The 22,400-nt window shown below is 45.3% G+C and overlaps 1 protein-coding gene across 1 annotated transcript in view; it reads left to right on the forward strand.

Annotated features, from left to right (window-relative positions):
- The first annotated feature begins 1,806 nt into the window (after positions 1-1,806).
- LOC144144483 (calcium/calmodulin-dependent protein kinase kinase 1) overlaps positions 1,807-22,400 on the forward strand; it is a 275,111-nt gene continuing 254,517 nt past the window's right edge. Inside the window, exon 1 of the mRNA XM_077675941.1 lies at positions 1,807-2,242. Coding sequence (XP_077532067.1) covers positions 2,179-2,242 — 64 coding nt within the window. The 5' untranslated portion in view covers positions 1,807-2,178. The remainder of the gene's footprint in view (positions 2,243-22,400) is intronic.

The raw sequence follows: 22,400 nt of genomic DNA on the forward strand, positions 1-22,400 counted from the left end.
AGCACAATGTACATTGCGTTCCGCCCGCAGGGTCGAGGGATCGAAACCTGGCGCCGGATAGTATTTCTTTTTTTTTTTTATAGTAGGGAGGGGTGCGGTGCGGACTACGGACGCCAACGCGGGTGACATCGTGAGTTACTGAAATGCTCTGCATTTAAAAGTACAATTCCTCGTTGAGTTATGTCAACGAATAATGCCCTTTCCCTCATTTTCTTTCCCATCGTCTCCTTCTTAGTATTATCTTTCTCTCAGCAACTGCAACCATGTTAGGCCTAAACTCATCTGACGTTAAAGTTGCCTTAGCGACAGGCAACCTCAATGTTGAGCCAACCCGCGCCAAGCAATGTCAAACTTATTGTACCTCAAGCTAAGGCAAAGATGACGACGTTCAATCCCAAAGCGTAACGTGTATGTTTCTGCCCACACATTGTGCATATTTCACTTCTTGCGCTTGTTTTGTCGTGTCTGCTTTATTCCGCTCCACACAAGGAACTCATTTTTGTTTCCCCTTCACTTTTTTTGGTGCGTGAATAGAGTCGAGGACATATGTTTTTTCAGATGATTGATTGATTGATTGATTGATTGATTGATTGATTGATTGATTGATTGATTGATTGATTGATTGATTGATTGATTGATTGATTGATTGATTGTGGAGTTTGACGCGCCGACGCTTCACAGGTGATGAGGCGCACCGTAGTGGATGGCTCCGGATTAATTTTGACCACCTGGGGATCTTTAACGTGCGCCGACGGGCGTTTTTGCTTCCCGCCTCCATCAGAAAAGCGGCCGCCGCGGCCGGGAATCGAACCCGCGTCGTCGTGCTCAGCAGCACAACGCCTTAGCCACTGAGCCACCACGGCGGGTACATGTTTTTTGGATATCACTTTTCCTACCGTTTAACAATTCGGCAAGGTGTGCTGGAGGTGTCTAGCAACAAATAAGCGCATTTTCCCAGCCGATTGTCCAGACTGTTGGATTTGCCCGGTGTTTTGCCATCCCCGCCAAGTCTAAAAAAATTGCGGACAGACTGTCTTGTAATAAAACGTGGCCATGGTTGCTTTAATAAGAGAATTGGTAATAAAACGTCCCCGTGCTTGTTGATTTGAAAATTTCAACGTATAGTTCAGTCAACGATTTACGTTTGTCACCACGTTTTTTTCTCAGAACTGTAAGTGCATATAATGTCGTCATCTCCAAGTAGGAAACTTAGTAGCTAGGGCCTATATACGTGCATACTTCCATTCCTCGTTTTCTTCATTTTTATCCAAAATATGGTCTTTATATTGTCTTTTCTTTTTGCCTTACCTAATACATGTCTCTTGGAATTCACTGCCAATTTTTGCAGAACATTTCGTCACTAAGAAAAAAGAAAGCAATAATAGTTGAAGACATTTTGCTAAACCTTTGCAAGTTTCTCTGGTATTTCTCTTAAAATCCACAGGCTATATCACCAGACAAATTTTAATAACGCGTTGTGGCATTTTGACGGTACTTAATTTTGGCAACTAAAACAGTATTCCGTTCAACGCGTTCAAACACTTCAAGCTCTCACAAGCAGCTCAGTCTGTGGCTGTTACTTTTCTTCCAGCAACAGGCCCGAACAGCTTTTGCGCCCAGGCGCACGACACGGGTCGTTGCCAGGCAACGAGAACCACGCCGCGGCCCGTTTCCCACCGAGCTCCGATTGGTTCTCCTGGAGGGAAAAACGCGGAGGGAAGGGGACTCGGCCACGTGATCAAAACGGAACCACGCGCTCACGGGCCGGAGTTTGATCCGTATCGGGGCCACCTCAGTACGCGCGGCTCCGACGGCCGCTCCGCCAGCAGTGCCGCCGGCGGCTGCAGCCGAGCTCGCGCGGCCGATCTCCTCGTCGTACGTTGTCGTCGTGGTGGATCGTCTCGGACAACGCTGTGAACCTCGTTGATAGTTGGAAGCAGAGTTTCGGAAGCACAGTGGTTGTCGGGAAGAGAGACTGATCGGGTGCCGTTTTCCCATCCCTTCGTACCGGGCGGTGGCGGCGTCCCATGCCGGACAAGGAGCGGCCCCGCTTCGGCCGGTCCGCGCGCTCGATGACGCGCGGGGCGGCGGCGTGCCCGTGCGGACAAGCACGTGTTGCTCGTCGCGGAGGCTCCGAGCTGCTGCCGCTGAGTGACGGCTCCGTCGCCGAAGGCAGGGATGACGCTGGAGACTGAACCGCCCGCTCGCACCACGGGGATGGCAACGTCTGCAGAGAGCACGGGTGAGTGCGGCGCCTCCCCACTTCGTGAGGGTGCTCGAGCGTTGGTCGGGATTTCTATGTTTTCCTGAGTGGTATATACTAAAGCGCGCTGAACATTTTTTTTATGTCACCAGTTTTTCGAATTAATGAGGGGTACGGGTACTAAGGGGCAAAACCATCTGCATAGATTTCTTTTTTTTTTTTTTGCGGCGTGAAGAAAGACCGCTTTTGTGTGTGTGCGTAATAATCACATGGAGTGGGCAGGCAGGAAGATTAAACGATAGCATTAGTTCACAGGGCCCCTCTCCGAGCCTGAGGCAAGCCGAGTTCAACTGCGTTGCTAACGCTTTCTCAGTGCATGTAGCATGCATGCATAAATGCATAGCTACGTACGTACGTCTTTATTTCCCAGGAAAGTCTGGACGATATTTCGTTAACATGAAGCTACCTAAGTGCTTAATGCGGCCTAAGTGACTAAATTTACAAAGCAGCAAGACGATGATGTACAATAACAGAAAGTTCCACTCTTAATGTTACACATAGTAGGCATTTTAAGTCCAATATGTATGATGAAAAGGTGTGTTCACGCGATCAAGATTTCTACACTGCGACAGAGTAAAAAACCGCAACCAATTTTGAGAAAATCTCTGCAAGAGAGTTGCAACAAGACAAGCAACAACGCAAGCAACAAGATGGCACAATATTTGCGGATAACAAGTCCACAAAATGAGGGCAAAACTATATTTTTGGTGTAATTTACAGTGAGTCCGTTTTTGTTAAGTGTACCCAAAATCATTAACGTATGTGTTGAATAGAAGAGGACCTAGCACACTACCTTGAGGAATGTCATATTTATTTAGAAGATTTTAGGAGTAGTTTGTACGATGCGTACACGTTGAAGCCTACGAATCGGACATCATCTGAGTAATCCACACAGGTTCCTTTGATTCTTTCATAGGGCTGTAACTCATTCAAGAAAATATACTTTATCCACAAAGACAAAGGCTTTGCAGAAGTCGACAAATATAGTTAGGAAAAATAAAGTGCAAGCAGCTGTGCAGAACAGTTTCTCGATAAAAGTACAACTTTAGTTGACTTTACTTTCGTGAAATGTGATTTTAATTCATTGTTTGCGACATTTTCTTACCGCTTCGCAGCCATCCGTGTTTATTTAAACGGCCAGGAAGCAGCCATACCCTCTTAGGTAAATTGTTTTGGGGCACCTAAATGTTCTTCGCAGCACTGACGCCTAATTGCGTAACGTTTTGACATTGCTCAGTAGCAGCCCGTAAGCGCAAGCGATGTTTTAGCTGGCGGCTCAGTGAACCCAAGCAATACATTTTTCCCGTGACTATTATCTTCTAAACGAAGCCGCCTGCATCACAACTGGTTTAGACTGTCATCGCTGGGCTAAGCCCGCCGGTCCAGGCAGCGGCACGTCGATCCACTCTTATCTAAACGAGCCGACACACGACCGGACTGGAGGAGCGGCGAGCACGCTGCGCGCCCGCCGCTTCTCCAGCCCGGCCGTGGCCGACAATAGGAAGTACTTGCGTCCGACGCTTGGCGGCAGGGATCTGCTTCGGCCATCGCGCTCGTACGGTCAGCCAAGATGCGGGCGCGATGGCTGACCGTGGTTTTATTTTTGTGAACATGACCTGACGTTTTCTTTTGCCCCATGCTCGACGAATGAATTTTTTTTTTTAAATGAAAGGACTCGCCAAACCCAGCGAAAGGAAAACCTATGCCGACCGCTGACCCCATAGGAGCGCCGAAAATGCCGCACCAGGCGGCGCAGCGGACGCGATGCTCATGGGCGGCTCCGGTCTTTTCGGTACAGGACGTTTCGGTACAGGGCGTTTCGGTGCACGGACCTTTCGGGACACGGGTGTTTAGGTACGAAGACGAATTCCGGTGAGCTTTCAGGCTGCGCGCGTTGTCGACGGGGTGGTTGCAAGCACACAATTCGTACCTATTTATTACAGATGTTCTTGTTCTCAATTATGCGTTATTTTAGGCAAGAAAATGGTTATACGGGCTTTCTGAAAAAAGTCTCTTTATGTATTAAATACTACCTGGGATATTTATAGCATTTAGACAACGTAATATTGTTCATTATTTTGTTTTTAGCGACTTATTATCACCGGTATTTTATATAACAAATCAGAGACAGTATCATTGTGTTTTTCACTCGTTTTTGACTACTTAGTATCACCTGTTTTTTTTTTTTGTTTTTTTTTCAAAAATCAGTGAGATCAACTATTTTGTGATCACTTTGTGCAGTCCCTACGACAACGGCTGCGTAAATGAGTGCCACCGCAGAGGGAAAAGAACCTGCGACGCGTGGGTGTGAGAGAGACTGCAGGGCCAGGATACTTCGTTCACGGGTTCCCCGAAAGTCAAACATTTGGGAGGGCGTGCGTTACTACCACTTTAGGTTCGCCGTGGCGACCGCTAGGAGGACCAGTACTGGAAAAAGGTTCATAGCTAAGTTTTGCCTATTTTCGGCAAAAAGCAAAAGTTTCTAAGCTGCAAGGTGCAAAATTATCGATGTCTAAAATCTTGATTAGTGCCCCTTCGCTGACCGGAACTGCAGATATCGAAGCATTTCAGGTGACGAGCACAGTAATGTGGCTGAGCTAACGCAGTAAACTGTTCATGGGGTAGAGTTCATTAAAATATGGGTAAATCTTTGAGCGCGATGCACCAGTACAGGTAAGTCTATGTTGAGTGACGGTCAGCAGTATCGGCCCACTCACATTTTAGATAATTTACATAACGTAAATAATACCGTCACTGTAAATAAACTAACCACGCAGGCTCAAGTGGGAGTCGCTTCCGAAGCGTCAATAAACCTTTATATCCGTCAGAGTATTGCGCGTCAGCCAGGTTAATCAAAGCCACAGCTGCGTTGCACGGCTGCGTTGCTCTGCGAGGCCTGCGAAATGCACACAGGCTTTGATTGAAAAGTCCGCCACTGGTTTGCGTGGCACTCGGAATTAAAAAAAAATGACGAGCAAAGGAAGCACGGGAGGACATACACGTGCGACAAATGTGGAGTGTTTGTTTACAGCATTTAACTTGCCTGAATCGATATATTTAGCAGTTCGAGTATTTGGGTGTGAGTAGATGAGTATATAGATCGTCAGGGAAAGTGGCAGCGATTAATACCTGAGCTTGAACCGATACGTCCTGCACCGAAAAGACCGGTGCATCCCCTGGGGACGAAGCGTGAAAAAAACGAACCCGGGCCCGAGCCGCGGCGCTAGCGCAGGGGGGGGGGGGGGGGGGGGTTGTATGCAGAGTGGACTGACAGATCCGCTGCCTTTACGGCCCCAGTACGTTTGAAGTACCCGCGAATGTATGAAGCGAGCAAATCAAAACAGCACAACACGTTTATAAAATGCTACCTATAATCGTATCGTTCAACCTCTGCATTAAATTTGGCTGGGCGGCTGAATCGAGGGACGGGCAGACAGGCAAAGACATACAGAGAGACCGAAATTTCCGCGTTTCATGAGCCCAATGCAGACTATCGTCGTTAAAAAATACTGATGGCGGGGATATTCAGGTGCCGTTTATCTCTGATAGGAATAAAACCCAACCAAATTATGGCAAGTATAATTTCCGGCAGAACGTTGAAAATCCCGAGCGAACAGCCTGGCAAAAATATATTGATGCAGGTTGTAGAAAACATCGCAGATAGCTTTCAATATTATACCAGAACCTTTTCAACTACCAAATTACAAACACAGTAAACCTGCAGCATAGTAACTGCTAGCGACAGTAACGCCGGGACGGAAGCGGGCGACAAGGTATAACAGGTGCCTACCGGAATGAGTTGATCGGTATGTGCATTGCGTTATCAGGAGAAAGCAACGCCCACAAATACGGAATGCCAAAATATTGCAAGATCTTCATCGTCATTACGTTAGCAAGAAACAGCTTCCTTAGCCACTGCGGTGGCGCTTAATTACGCAGCTGTTAGTGTAGTTTCTGGAAAGTGGAAAAAATAGTTACTGCCGCAATTTTTTTATAAAAAAACGATAGAAAATACATGATGATACTGTCCTTAAAGAAACGAAGTAATGAACGAGCTATACTTTTTTTGGCTACTGTTACGCAAATAGATAGACATTTTTTGGCAAGCCCGCATAAATTTTTACTGGCCTTAAATAACGCAGAAAATACGAGCAGCAACAGTCGCAATAAACACGTTCGATTTGCGTGCTTGAAACTCCCATGTTAACAACGCGCGCGAATTTTGCTGCCTCAAACGCTCCCTCGAATTCGTTTTCGTACCGAAACGACATGTACCGAACCGCCCTGTACCGAAATGTCTTGCACCGAAATGTCCTGTACCGAAACGCCCGTGTCCGTGCACCAAAAAGACCGTACCGAAACGCCCTGTACCGAACCGTCAATATACACTATATTGCTTCTATAATATTCCTCCTTCCTATAATACACAATATACACTAGAGAGGAAGCGGCCGCTAGCGTCTATGCGGCTCACATCGAGGCAATCTGTGTCGTCATGGACCGCCATTATAAAATACGCTCGACTTAGTTTCATCATTGGCTTGGATTGAAAGGTTTTAGTGACCACAAATTTAAACAAAGTGCCACAAAAAGGCAAATAATGGCGCGCAATTATGTAAGTGGAAAATACAAACAGGCTGTTTTAAAACTAAGGAAAAAGGAAGTAAAGCGTATTTTTGCCTGTCGGAATGGTTGTGCCTGCTATTCCGCGGGCCAAGGTTGTAATTACGAACAATGTTAATATTTGGGGTGTGGGGGGACTTATTAGGGACTCTGATTTTATTAATTTTACCATTATTTCAAATAATAAGTTGTTTGAAGAGCTTGGAAAGTTTTTTGAGCAGCGTGCCTATGAAAACGTTGCCGTCATGGTGAATCGGTGCACCGACCGCCGGCTAGTTTAACAAGAAAAAACAAAACTTGGCGTTAAACAGTCGTGGACGATGACGAAATAGGACGCATACAAGCGCCCGTATCTGCCGTATCCTGTCTTCGTAGAAGTACGTTTTGTTAGTTCTTTCCATCGGCTACAAATCTCGCGGTGGCATATTACCCGCTCAGTCATACGTCCTTCGACTAAGGCATGAGCTAAGAAACTCTATGGCAGCCTCCGTGTCCCCCCCCCCCCCCCCCCCCACCCCTCGCCCCTTCAAAACGGAATGGCTACTCAATTCCATTTCCTTCACTGCTGTTCAGAACGGACAAGCCTGTTTTCAGCGCCCCACAGGTTCTCCTCCATAAAAGTGCATTTCACGCGAAGTGCTTCCTTTTCAGTGACAAGCCACGCCTTCTTGGAAACCTCATCATCGAGTTCCTTTTTGACGTCAGCAATATAGTTTCACGTGTGACTGCTAGGCTTCCTCACGTGCTGTCTTGCTCATTTTTCAGCTCACAAATTCCGTTTCCTAAGTCCTTTTCGATGTTTTCTCGAAAGGCTTTCTTTTTTTTTTTCAGTTTCACAAGTACCGCCTTTCAATTCGACGCACTTACGCACTTTAAAACTCTGGAAGCAGAAAAGAGACTCAAAAGAAGACAGTAATTCAATTGGCGAACGTGTCAAAGATAACCTGCAGAAAAGGTAGACAATTTTCAGGCTCTGCGCACGTGGATCATTGCTCCTGCCGAGTCGGTAAAAATCTGACTCAGCAACTTTGAAATATTTTTTTTATTATTTTCGAGAACTAGAGTGCGTCTCTGACAGATAAAGAGTGCCTAATGTAATTACTTTTACAAGAATGACATATAACAGGAAATTATTGGAGGAACATTTCAGGAAGCTGACACACGCTCCCCGTCATTCAATTACCTAGTCCAACGTTTTTTTATTGAATACCATAATGTGTCCAGAGAAACGGGATTAATCCCTGCGTGAACCTATTAGCCGGAGTTAAGTGTCAAATTCAATAACTGATATGCTTTCCAGGTAGGGGCGTACGGCGGTGTAATATTGTTATACATAACAAACACTTTGTAGCAGTGTTCTGAAAATATCAAACAAAAACAATAATGTGTAAATCCGCTACCTCGACGCCAAACAATGCATCAAACATATCATAAATAACACAGAAACAAATAATATCTGAGTGCAACAACATTATTTCTGCGTTATAATAAATATCAGACATGCGTATTTTTATCCCCCGATAAAAAGAGTAGTTGCATATAAATCTGTTATAAACACCGACAGCATGCGATATTACGCGATTAATGTGTGTATTAAGCGAAAAGTGAATCCGGGCGGACTGTGAATAACGTATATCATTCACATTGTTTTTACTTCGTTGTTGTTTATTCTCTCTTTTTTGCAAAAATAATGCGATGCAGCCTAAAATGCATTTACAAAAAGGGTTCACAAATCGACAGCAATACCGGGAGCCGTTGCGAAACACATTATAATTGAACAAAGAGGGAAGTAATAACACCTGCAGCTATGAGCTGTTTTAAAGTAAGAAAGGCCACGTAAAGCGTTATGCATAGCTTAGAACGATGCGCAAGAGGAAACTTTCAAGGGGGAAAATTGCACACTTTATTTATACACGAAATGACAATGCCGTCAAGATGGTGTCAATTGACTTGCTTAAAAATGAGAATGAGTACCTAAGTCATAGATCGTAATCTTTGCGCATGTGCATCATTTTATAGAAATCAGCCCTCACCTTCGCACTTCTATGATTGTGTGTTTTATTGTTTTCTGTGTTTCCCCGGGAACATATTCAGCTGCAGTGAGCTAAACCATTTGTTGTTATTCAGTGCCCAGTCTCGTCTCGCCTTTTCCTTGTCCCGTCTTCGCTCTGGTACCGAAATTTGAGGACGCTATTTACCGCAGCATTCAGTTTCAGCAGGATTTTATGCATTATATTCCTTGTATTTTTTTTTAATATTGTCCGTTAAGTGCGCCTCTTAATCGAATTAGGAGCCTGAGTGTGCTCGTCTCTAGTTACTTCTCCACACTTTTTCCTTGTTAGGTGCACCGGCGGCTAGGTCTGATGCCTTGGAGTCGGCTTCGGATTACTCCAGGAGCATAATGTTGCAACTTTAACGTTTTACTGCTATTGCTTCTAATTTTGCCAAACATGGCGGCTGGGATTCTACTTATGCTTAAGTTTCAAACAATACGATGGCTCCTCCTTCGGCAAATTCTGATTCAAGACACGGTTACACAGCTGCAGGCCGTCGTCGTACTTTATAGTCACTGCGCACTTCTTGCACACTCTTGATCGCTTGCCACCGACCTTAGTTTGCGCATTTCGACGCTGCACACCTCGCGTGTTGAGTTCCTCTCGTGCTAGCTAGCGTTAGTATGGAGGACGTAGAATCGAGCACAGATGTGGTGGCGATTTTTATAGCATGGTGCAAACTCAATAAAGTGGTCCTGAACGAGACAGCAAAAGTGATCCGTTTTTTAGGAATTCTGTTTAGATAAAACGATTTTTGCTGAAAGGTTGTTAAAACGCCCTCTTTGGTTTCAGCAGCGATGTTGCCTCTGCAAGCAATATTTATGGAGACTGCATTGTTCAATTTATTTTTGTTTCATTTTGCCAGCTGCTTCATAATGGGGAACAAACGTTACTTTTTTTGTAATGTGGGCTTCGGTGGTGGCTGTTTCTGAAGCAGCGAGAAATATTGGCGGACAACCAGAAGGTTTTACATGTGCCTTGGAAATAGAAATGCAGTAAACGGTTGGATGGAAGATTTTTCATACAAACTGCGCAAAATTACACTTCATTGGTTCATACATGACTTTCTGGCGCGATGTAAGGGAAATAATATAAGGTAACACCTGGAAACAAGTTGCCAAGAAATTTTCTCTTGGTTTAATCTTGTTGCGTGCGAGTTTGCCGCTGAAGTAATAACGTCAACATGATAACGAGAGATTTTGGGTTGCGCCGCCACGTTACCCTCCCAAAGAGCGTTACGAAGGCTTTCAATAAAAGAAACGCGCAAACGCTTCAACTGCAGTGTGTTCAGTGTTTTTTATTTATTTATTTACTTATTGTGTGCACGTGCACTGTAGTACGTATTGCACCGTTCGTTTTGTTGATGATCACGTAACGTAAAATTTGATGAGTTGTACACGCAATTTTTAAAGTCTCTTATTAAGAAAAACTTGAATCTCAAAGAAATCAATCTTCTTACATAAGCATCTTCACGCAGAACGATTTAGCAACACGTCTAGAACACACCTGTGCTGTCGGAAAAGAAAGCGCTTACGATGGGAATGTTTTAAGTTTCCAATTGCCTAGCGTGGCAATCTCACCATTGCTGTGGAAATTCCTAAAGTACAGCATTGTACAGCATGACCTAGTTGACCTCATTTTTATTGAACAAATTGTGGTTCACGACGACGAGCCAATCCAAGAGGCTCATTATAATTATTAAAACCATTCAGCGCCACTAACAAGCTGAGGCCCTTCTACTGTACCCCGTCTCGTGCATCCCCTCATATTCTCATTACAAATCCTTCGCGGCTTTTGCCGTGCCGCCGTCAGTCAAGTCCCGAGCCGCCAGACAGGTGGCGAAAGACATGAGATCGCCGACAGTTCGTAAATATTTATGCTGCGGTGGGTCCGCTGACGCCCAAGTGAGTCATGGGATCTTTGGCGTTCAAAGAACGGCATGCGCGCGTGTGTAACAAATTTGCACACCTCTGAAGACTCCACGTAGACTTAAGTGCTTATCTTTCACTGTTTCCCCATCAGCTCTGCTGCTCTCGTGCTTTTCTTTCTCTCTTTTAGTTCAAGATTATGACCCATCATGTCAAGTACGACTCAGTAACAAGTTCTGCATGTGCATTCTGTTGAACATATGAACATGAGAATAGGATAGCAGACGACGCTATCATGCTGCCGTGCTCCCCATGAGCTGACGCGTGCGAATGTGTCTGCGTTGGCTTGTCCTTTTTTTTTTTTACGTTCTATTAAAAACATTCAGCCCAGAAAAATATCGTTCTCCACCCCCTGGCGACCGCGCCGCAGTTGGAGAAGCCAGTCGTGCAAAACGTTGTGTCACACGTACAGTTTGTATGCATAGAGATGCACAATCTCCAACTAGGGTGGCGAAAAGAATATCATTTTGTGGTCACTTCATATTCATCAATATGCTGTATTCGCGGAAGCAGATCGTCGCAACCGAAAAAAAAAATAATTTGAGTACTGTATGTACTTCAACGAATTCAACAAGGCTACTGCTGCTTATCTTTTTTCGTTTTATGCCTTATTTATGTTTCGGAGGAAGGGGTAAAAAACAGAATATGACTACCCTCCCTTTTTCCCCTAACGGCTAAAGGCATTCCTTCTATAAATAGAGGCAGTTCGCCATCATCTTTGCAGGTGATCAGTGTATTGATACTCACCTGCACGCACGCCCTCCCCTCCTGAATGGTTGCTGTAGGTTGGGGGAAACTAGGGAAAGGAAGAGCAGTGGGGGAATTACTGAGCTCGGCAGTGAGTTCAACTGCGTACAACCCAGTGCGGGAGAGGGGGAGTCGAGCAGGAGGGAAAAGATAGAGATGTGTGTTAAGGAGCGGTTGATGGTGACGACGACAATGACGATGCTGGCGATGACGACGACGACGAAGAAGTAGAAGCAGAAGAAGAAGAAAATGATGATGATGATGACGTGACGGCGACAACGACGACGACGACGATGATTATGATGATGATGATAGGTTTCTCTAGCGTCATTACGTACGAAGGAGAAAATTTAGCTTTGTAAGAAGGCAGACCGCATATTCTTGAGGAAAGAGGTTTCAGGCTGTCGTGTGCGCAGTTTGTGTATGATCAGGTACTGCGATCGAGCAGCAAAACTAACGCTTACTGGGGAGGACGTTAGTCGTTTCTTTCACGTTGCGCAGTACTGAGAAAGACGAGCGACTATACGCGAGAGCTGGTCATTGATTCTGTCGTCTAGAGTACCTTCCGGCACCGGAAAAAGAGTCGTCAGTGCTTAGTTGTGACCCAGTGCGTACGCTGCACGGCCAGTTTAAAACGGTCGAACGGCTCTATCGCTTCCCGCGGTGCCCATCGATTCGCAATTCGTCGGTGGTTGCCCGTTTCGCGTACCTTCGATCCGCTTCACAGGCGCCAAGCATAAGCCGTCGCAAACGCGGGAGGTGAAGATGTTCTTCTCCTACGCCTGTTTAGCGTGACGTGTGGTTGCCCTGCAACAGTAAGGGTCCCATCAAGGATTGCCCGTATGCGCCTGCATTACGTTTCGTTCGGATGCAGCGAGACATAATGAGCAGCCTTCGTGCAGCCTTTGAAGCAGTTCTTTGTAATCTGACGTGAATAAAATTATACAAAGAAAAGAAATGTAAACAATTCAAATTCTTCTGGTCTCTCACCCATATATTGCCTCGAGCTTAGATACGCTTGCTACCTCTATAGCGCTGTATTGAGGCTGTATTGAAGTTGGACTAAAAAAAGAAAGGCAGAAAAAGGTGCATTGTAGAGATGATTAGGCCACGAAGAAGTTGTGGCAGCAGTAGAACCAGTGCCACTCCGAGCGGAGAAAACACTTTCCTTAACATAAACACCCGAGGAAACGGAGGGCAGCACAGCCCCAGCGGTTGCGTAGTGGTCATCGCACCAGGCGTGTCTTTGGGGGACGTGGGTTCGGAACCCACCCGGCAGGGATGTTTTTCTGCCCGTTCTTTCTTTCTCTAAAAAAACTTTACTCCACTCAAATATAATAAATGACCTACCACATTTCCCCCTTTGCTCTCCTTCGCTTTCTTGACTGCCTACCGTAATTCCTGATATTCAACGAGCCCCTCATTTCCCTCTCTGATTAGCTACATGCATAGCGAGGGTCTCTGCTCTGTCAGTCGTGCTGCCACAGGTAGCTTAAAAGGGTTCAATGCTGGTCCACCACTCTCAACATATTGTAGACGCACGAGTCACGGCCCAAGCGTTTAAAAAGAAGGTCCCCTTCTCCCCGAGTAGTCGTAATGGTGCTGGCTACGCCCTTCCCCCCTCCCCTCCCCCTCCCCTCCCCCCCTCCCCCCCCCTCCCCCCCCCTTCCCCCCAGGGCAGGAAACACTTACCATAACATAAATACCCGAGAAAGCGGAGTGGAGGACAGCCCCACCGGTAGCGTAGTGGTCATCGCTCCAGACGTGTATTCGGGAGTTCGTGGGTTAGGACACCACCCGGCGGGCATGATTTTCTCCACTTTCTTTCTTTCTTTAAGTGTTCGATCCAGTAATAGACTTGTTTGCAATATTCATAACTTTTGCATAACTCTGTGGTCTCGATTGCCGACAGGGCCGACTTTGGGGCTGTACTGTCACAGTATACAACAATTGACCCATATCCAGCATGTCAGTCGCTCGCAGAGACTGACCTCAGCAAGACTTATTCTGGCACGACCCAAGGACAGCAAATGACACCGTGTTCGTCGCGCGGTATGCTGACACGGTCACTCGGCGAAGCACACGTCAAAATCGTAGCTGACAACCTCCCGCGGGTCCAAGTTGGCGCCTCTTGGACCGGGCGCGAGATCGATGGTAAATGCATACCTCAGCGATCGCTGACGTCCGCACCAAGCGACGTGTTTAAGCCCGAAAAGTTGCCTCCGTGGGAGCGATGCCCGATCGATGCGACCGGGGAACTCCTCTTTGGGACGCGCCGCGCATTTCGCCATTGCTGATTCTTTGCTTCGGGATCTCCTTCTGGACCAAGATACTGTAGGCGGTGAAAGTTGCACCTCTTGCAGTGACGGTGAGAAAAGAATGCAGATGTTGTGGCAGCGCTTAGTGTGATGTGGCAGTCAGTGCGTGTTAAAAAAATATCGGATGTTCGCGATAGCATTATAAAATACGAAAATGAGATGTAGTGGTAGTGAGATAAGAATTTTAAGTAGTCAGCCGCACTGCAATATGCCGTCTGGTCATGATATGCGGAAACAGAAGTTTGCGAAACAAAATAAGGTGCCAAAACCTAATAAAGGCCCACCTCTTTTGGGGGAAGCGGTCGACAAAAGCGATCGGTGCAACTGCTGCAAGCGGCGCCGAAATGCTCACACTTCTATGCGACACGGGGGTGACGGCGACGCCGTATTGGTTTTCTTCTCGTCGTATCTTGGCTACAACGAGACTTCACAGTAGTTTCGGCTTCAAGATGGCGGAGCTCGCTGTGTCTCTGCAGGGTACTCGGCACCTCGTTGGAGCGGCGCATATATCAGCGAGACGCTTCCTTTGAAGTTTGACTCCGTTTGCACTTCCTTGCTTGCTGTGTGGTCCTACGATTGTGCAAAAAATGACTTTTAACCAAATCTACGCAAAAGCATGGCAAAAGTATGCCGCAAGGCCCTCCAAGTTCGGCACCACTTTTTTTTTTTTTTTTAGAGATCTAACCTTTGAAGCTCGTATCCTAATACTTCAAATTCCTCTTGTAATACAGCATTTATTTTCGCCCGGTATGTTATGAGTTCAATAAAGAGCGTTACTGAAGTGATTTGCAGCAGTTCTACAGAGCTGAAAATGAGTGAGAGTGCCGCGCGCAGGCTTCACTTTCGTTTTAGGGTGACGCGCCTACCCGGTTTATAATGTTATCCGGGAACTCTGGCAGGATTCCATGTTGCGACATCACTCGACGTCAGCTTCCCTGATCCTCCGCAAGAGGGACAGCGGTGACTAAAATGGGTAGCGACAAAGGCCGATGAAAGGGGCCGACATCGCTCGCTTTTGTGGCTCCTATCGCCACTGGAAACGGGACCTAATCCGCAATATATTAACTGAGAAACCTGAGCGATTTGAGAGCGGAGACAAAAGACGCGCGCGCGACAGCTGATGGCGGCGGAAAGTTAGAACCACACGTGGGCTTGTTTTTTAGCAGGCACTCAAGTCATACGATTGCGCTTTTCGAATGACCGCGTGTGACCGCATAACAAAGACATCCATCATCGAAAGATCCCGTTTCATATTCGAGTTCTCCTTGCGACGCAATAAAAAGGACTTTTGTCGTCACCCGGTATTGGAAACGACGATGGAGAATGACGAAACAGTAGCGAAGCCGCACTGAAAGGCATTCATTTTCGTCGAATCTATATTGCTGGTGTCGTTCGCGTTGGTCGGTATAGAAACTCGATTTCAGGGGCAAATGGAGCGAGAATGCGCTGTTCTGCGTTCCGAGCGCATGCGGGCTTTGGGAGCGCCTGCAGATCGGGTTACCCAATGCGCATTTACCTAAACGAATTCCACGAGGCGGACGTTAGAAACCAAAAAAAGAGGAACCTCACAGGCAATAGAAACATGTGGTCGCCGCGCTGTTTTTAAGCGCCAGACTTGTCTGGGCTGTGACATTTTCTGTCGACGAGAAGGTAGAAGAAAAAAAAGCACGTGCTGCGCCTGTCTCATTTTTTCACACCTGAAAGCAGCAACAGGAATTCGCGCAGTTGGCACCTGATAGTATTGCTCGTTGCGCTTTCTTTTGTTTATGGTATTGGCGCACTATGGAAAGTGACAAAAAAGGCAGTTTAGGCTTCTTTTTTTAGTGTTCCCTATGCTAGAAGTATTTATTGTCTTTTAGAGTATTTTTACAGCTGACCCCGGCAATTCAAACTTAAAGAAAAGCTACCTCAATGCCTCAAGAAGGAATTTCCCATTAGCAAATGTTTTCATAATTTGTTCGTATTACCTATAGCTCCTTCTCTTTTCTCTCACACACCTGGATTTCTTTTTTTTACCCCCCTGTTCATTTTGGCGAATAGAATGGTGGGAGCATACGAGGTCATGAAGAATCGGATTTTCTGCGCCACAAAAGCGCGAAGCACTTTATCTATACGTCATTTTATTCGGCGTACTGCTACAAGTATTATTGTGCCATGGATGCGGCTGTAACATCCCCTTCAGTTCATTAAGCACTGGTGTTTGTTGATTTTACTTTCATTTATTTTTTACGCTCATTGGTTTTATGAGTGCATCCACAGTATATAAGAGAAGAAAAACTTCGAACAAGGTAAAAGCACGATTGTGGCCTACGTTTCAGCAAAGAGAACTTGCCCTGAGGAAAGCAAGTTCTCTTTGCTGAAACGTAGGCCACAATCGTGCTTTTACCTTGTTCGAAGTTTTTCTTCTCTTGTGTTCTCTGCCATCTTCAAAGTTATACTACTCCCTGGATTCCACAGTATATACAAATATATGGTACAAACGTTATCTGTGAGATAGCTAAGAAGCCTCCCAGCTAATTGCCAAGACTACAGATAGGCCGAATGGAAAGGTTTCAATCTACCCCTCTCTTCACATGTTAATTCGTCGCAAGACTAACGTGGTGCATTTTATATCACGCCCAGACTCTTTTGCCACCTCTGTCTGTATAACCTTCTCACCAAATTCAAGCGCAGACGTCGGCACTGTTGGCCTTGCACGTCGTCGTTTGTTGAACGGGCTCCGTCGGCAAAGTTGACCGTTCGGTACGTTGGGGCAAAGCAAGCGCACAGTAGCTTTCGCTCAGTGCATGGGCTTTGCGGGGATTATACGACGTTTCTGCCTCCTAAGACTACACGCGATGGCTCCACTGGCCGCACTTTGGGGCACAGTACCCACTCTGTGGCTGTGAATGAGAGAGTTATTTCTATATTTGGATGCTACACGAAAGTGCAGTGCGGGATGGGGTATGTAAGCGGGGCATCTGGACATGTCGACTACGAACAAAAACACACAAAAAAAATATTTTACCTCTCTTTTTGTTTAGACAGCACTGCACGCCAGAATTATGCCCAAACAGAAGTGATAAGATTATTAAATTTCATGTCAGCCAAACGTAATTGTACAATCTGCAGGCTTTGAAGCAACTAAATAATTGACAATTCATTCATTCATTCATTCGTCTTTATTGGTACGTTCCCACCAACAGCGAGTGGACTTAGATGGTGGTGCACAAAAAAAGAAAAGAAATAAAGGGAAAAACCTTCAAAATAGAAGAAACATCAATACCAATACATGATACACTATAAATTCGCAAGAGATAGTTGAAAATGCCGACATAATATTGTTAAAACATCAAAATCATTTTACCTCACACCATTATACAAATGAAACAGTAGTTGCGTAGGGGAACAAACTTTAGTCGTTCCAAACACATTGAATTCTGAAAACGGCTTATAAGGTACCCGCAAGGGCATTGACGACGTCAAACCCTCGCACTCAGTCGCATGATGCAAACATTTAAACAGAAATATAAAATCTGCATCCTTCCTTCTCTTGGACAGTGTAAACAAGTGCAATTTATCCAAAATATTAATATACTGGTAATACACTCTTCGATCAAAATGCCTATCATAGACAATTCTAACAAAACGTCGTTGAACATCTTCGATCATCGCAGCACGGGTTGCATAGAAGTTGTTCCATAGGACAGACCCAAAATAACGTTTCGGAATGGCTCAGGATAAAAACAAGCGTTTGAAGCACAACACATCATGCAAAGGACGCGTGATGCGGGATATTACTCCTAACTGACTGTATGCCTTTTTAGCAACCTTTTCAATGTGCACATAAAAACGTAGCGCTGAATCGACAGATATCCCTAGGTCATGACACCCATCAACCCTTATCAGAATGCATTGATCTAACGTGTAACCGTATAACACACTTGTGCATTTCCTGGTTATAATCATTACATGTGTTCGGGTAGGATTTATTAGTAACTTGTTAACAAGGCACCAATTACTTACTCTGCAAATGTCGGACTGTAAAAGGGCACAGTCATCACGAGAGTCAACTTTTCGAAACAGCTTTATGCCATCCGCGTATAGAAGCATTTGGCTATTTCTTACCGAACAAGAGCGGTGGTTAGTAGAAACACTGAACAAAAGTGGACCCAAAATGGATCCTTGGGGGATTCCTGTCTTGGAAAGAAAGAGTTTGGACAACACGCCATCTATGCGTACAAAGTTTGGTCGGCTATTTAGGTCGTCACGAATTAACATGTAAAGTCCACTGCAAATACCATATCGCAGCAGCTTTTGAATGAGAAGATTATGACTAAGTCAAAAAAGCCTTAGAAAGATCAAAATACACTACATCAACCTGGCCGCGATTAGTGATGATTCGGCTAGGGCATTCAACAAACTTTGCCAGGTTGGTTTCAACCTATCGGCCTTTTAGAAATTCTTGCTCAGGATCTGTTATTTCACGTTTAAAAAAGAAAGGTAAATGCCCGAATAACGCAATTTCAGAAACATTGGCAAAAGGACCTATCAAACATACTGGTCGGTATATCGTAACGTCACGCTTATCACCGGATTTTAACACAGGGGCAAGCACGCCCTTCTTCCACAGAGCAGAAAAAATTCCCTTCGAAAGTTAGATATTAAAGATATGCGGCAACAACGGAACGAAAATACTGCTGCAAACCCTAACAATGAAGCTTGGAATGCCGTTAAACCCAAGCGAGAATTTTACTTTTAACGAAGATATCGCCACTTCGATCTCGTTTTCCGAAAAAAAAAATGCCCCACATTGGTCGTCTCGCTGGTCGGAGGAGTTGATGAGCAAGAGAGCGCCGAGGGAGCATCTTTTACACGACATACATGATGGAAGTAATCAGCGAAGCAGTCAGCAACGTCCTTTGGTTCGTTTATAGAGATTCCGTCTTTGAAAGCGTGATGGTACATCGGGGTTGTAAAACTTTTTTCTTGACATATTGCCAGAATAATTTGGTATCTCTAGTTAGGTTATGCTCTACGGACTCTAGATATAACTGGTTGTGGCGTTCATAAACTCGTTTCCCCAAACAACGGGCATCACAAAACTTTTGATACCAGCAGTCACTACTCGTTCTTTTTTTTTGTACTTTCTGTAAAACCACAGTTTCTTACGTACCAAGCATTTTAGTTCGCGAGAGAACCAGGCTGGATAACTGCTCCTAAATGTTCGTTGTTACTTGATGAACAACTGGAATTATTCATGCATAACCTTTGTTAGTATGCCAACTGCCTCATTTACATTGCTGATGGTAAGAACCTCTGACCAATCATGGTCACGCACAAAGAAAAAAAGGGCGGAGTAGTCTCATTTTTAAAACATGAACTTCTCAGTTACGACATCTTTTCTTCAAGCACTAGAAAATTCAAACAATATTGCTAATGAAGCACGCCGTACATCTGAGGGGACAAGTGGTTCAGCAGGGCTTAGACGTTCGCTGAAAGCAAAGTTTGATAAAACCAGTTCATGTACATTACCAGCTGGATTTACCATGAAATTGTGCTGAGTGAGGTTTAGTAAAGAAACAAACTTATACATAGCACCCTCTTTTGAATCTAAAGCATGTAAAGCGCCTCCAAAAGAATTCCATTCTAGCTCTGGGAGATTAAAGTCTCCAACTATAATCAAGCGACAATCTTGGTCATTTAGAACATTTCCAAGATCACTGACTTGCTCACGAAATGTTCAGACGTAATATTTTGGCGGATAATAAAACAATCCACTCAAAACCTTTATATGATCTTTTGTGCGGATTTCAACCCATACACTCTCGGAATATATTTCTAAATCCCTGCGACGAACAGCATTCAGTGCCTTTTTTACGGCAATAAGAGCACCGCCTCCGTATTGTGCGGACAAGCACCCGAACTTAGTACACGTTAAAAAGTCTGATCGATCGATGCATGCAGATTGGTAGAAGTAACCACTGTGGCAGGGAGGCTGTTCCAGTGAGACTGTTCGAGTCAACCTTCAACTGACCGTCTCTCCTTTATCTCTGTACCTGATCCAACCTACTGAAATGTTACGATTTTGCTAGGAACATAACTTCAAAGAATAACTAAAACGGGTGTAAAAATACAGACGGGGCCCGCACCTTTCTCGTTAAACAGGACTAAAGTTCGCATGCATTCAACGTGATTTAGCAAAATTCAACAGTCTTTAAACCCAGAAAGTGCGCACGTGCAGTCGGTCGGGGGCTTACATTTGCAGCGCGCAAGTTAAGCCGTGGTATGTAAAGCACTCCAGTACTGAGAATCGAACCACCGCTGACAGTTCGGGAAGTCGGAACCAAAACCACAGCATCATACTTCTATAAGAAAACAAATGAGACCGTACCTAACAACTCGCTCACGAAACAAGCGCAGAAAATCCTAAACTAAATCTGAAGAGGGGAAACACGCCAGGCCAGGTAACGAATCTGGCCAGGAGGCACGTCAGGCACAGTAAGAACGCAGCCTGCTAGCCGAAGAACGGTACCCCGACAGGAGCGGCGCGCCTGGAACCTGAAGCGCCTCGGACTGCGACTCGGGCAAAAGGGAAGCAGTTGCCCTCATTGAATTTCTGCCGTTGTTTCCCCATAAGAAACCACTCAGTTGCAACGCTGGGAATTGTCTGCTTTTGTCCGAACCCAAGTACGAATGTTTCCTTTCTGGACTGCTAAGCATTACGCAGGTTTCGCATTACTGCAGGGGCACTATCAAGGCCCCTTAATTGGACTTTCTTTTATTCGGTGCCCTTACTGGAAAATTGCAGACAGTATAAGTCCTATCACTCTTGGCAAAGGACGCGGCTAGATTTGGTTGACTTCATTGCCGGGAAATTGGCGACTGTTTTTCTGACTTCTGTTGTGGTTACATACCGACAAAGCAATAGATAACCGTAGAGATGTATTCGACAAAGCATTCCCGAGATCCTCCTCACGTTAGCCATACGTTAGGCCTGTTAACTTCAAGGCCAAGTTGTGGTCGCCTGTTAACGTAAAGCGACGTTAACAAACGCCCACAGCTCGGCCTACATAGAGCTTGGCCCGTTGTTAAGCTTAACGTTAGAACTAATTGTCGTTATGAATAATGACTGCTCACAATATTGGCTGAGATAAAAGTTCTCACGGATATGTAGTCTCCTGAGCAGTCAAACTTCGTATCATTTCTTTCGGCATATTTCTGGAAAAAACGCGAATTACAGTCATTTTCTGTAATCATACTAATTCCTCATAAGGAAGCCTATGCATTTACTGCAGGAAAGAATTATGAAACGTTTACAAATGCACAGTGGACTAATTAATGAGAAAAAGTACATAAAACTCGGTGCAATGATAGTGTCGTCTTAGCGGTCAACTGCGCTATGATTTTTTTCGGAGGCATTTCCTGTATATTGGAGCGCAGAGGTTTATAAAGAATGTTGGCTTTGCCGTAGGCCCAATTCTGTCAACATAATTACGACGGCGAGAAGGACATGATTTTGTGACAAACGGGGTATAAAAGCTGTGAAATGCTTTCAGTCATCATGGGGAATCCATGGAAAATTTAAATCGAGGTAACAAATACTTTCCACGGAATGGTTGGTACCCGCGCCCACGAAAAACATTCGGCTTTCAGTACAGTCAGTCATTCGCGTCAAAAAAGCAATAAACCGAAGGATATGACGGCAGGTTCTTGCTGGAAAACTTTTTACACCCCTTTCAACACCCGCTCCGGAAATCAAAGGGACGAACCGTGACTGAGCACTACGGCGGAACCGTTGTTTTCTAAATAAAATAGTAGAAATTAATTTTACCGCGACCAAGTTCAGGTGTTAGCCGCCGAGCTTAGCAACAGCCGTGTTGCCAGGCCTGGCGAACGCACACAACGACCCAATTTCACGCTTGCCATCCTCGTCATTCGTGGACGCGTCGCTTCCAGGATTTCGAGCTGTGCTGAGCGAAATGACGTTAACGCGTGAGGCAGCCGGTGGGCAGGCAAGCGAGCAGACCGCGAGCGGCCGCGTTTTGTGGTGTGGTGCAGGCAGTAACAAGCGTTCATTAACAGGCGCTGCAGCCGAGAGCGGAAACTTTCGGGCAGCAGCATTCTCTCTGTGTGTGAGTGGGCGACGCGTTGGTTGTTGTATACAACACGAGTGGGTGTGTTCGTATTGAGGGGTCGACCCTTGATATACCGTCACATTTTGAAACCCGCAATGTCTTTAATATTATGCACGGCTGCTTAAAATTCGCAGAATGTATTTATTGTGTTTCAGGCAATACCGGCGGGAATATTTTGTAGAGTCTACGTTAAAGTCAGGCATTTCGCATAAAAAAAAACGTGAAAAAAAAGAGTAAAGCTTTGGTACGGGACTAATCTTGTATTTAAAAAAAGTCATTTGTAGCAACCTTCATTACGATGCCTCTACTCGTATTACTTTTAAGTTGTCACCGCTTGTCAGAAATACCAA

Source organism: Haemaphysalis longicornis, unplaced genomic scaffold (genome assembly GCF_048455015.1).
Source record: "Haemaphysalis longicornis isolate Haplotype H1 unplaced genomic scaffold, Haemaphysalis longicornis Haplotype H1 scaffold_7, whole genome shotgun sequence".
NCBI lineage: Eukaryota > Metazoa > Arthropoda > Arachnida > Ixodida > Ixodidae > Haemaphysalis > Haemaphysalis longicornis.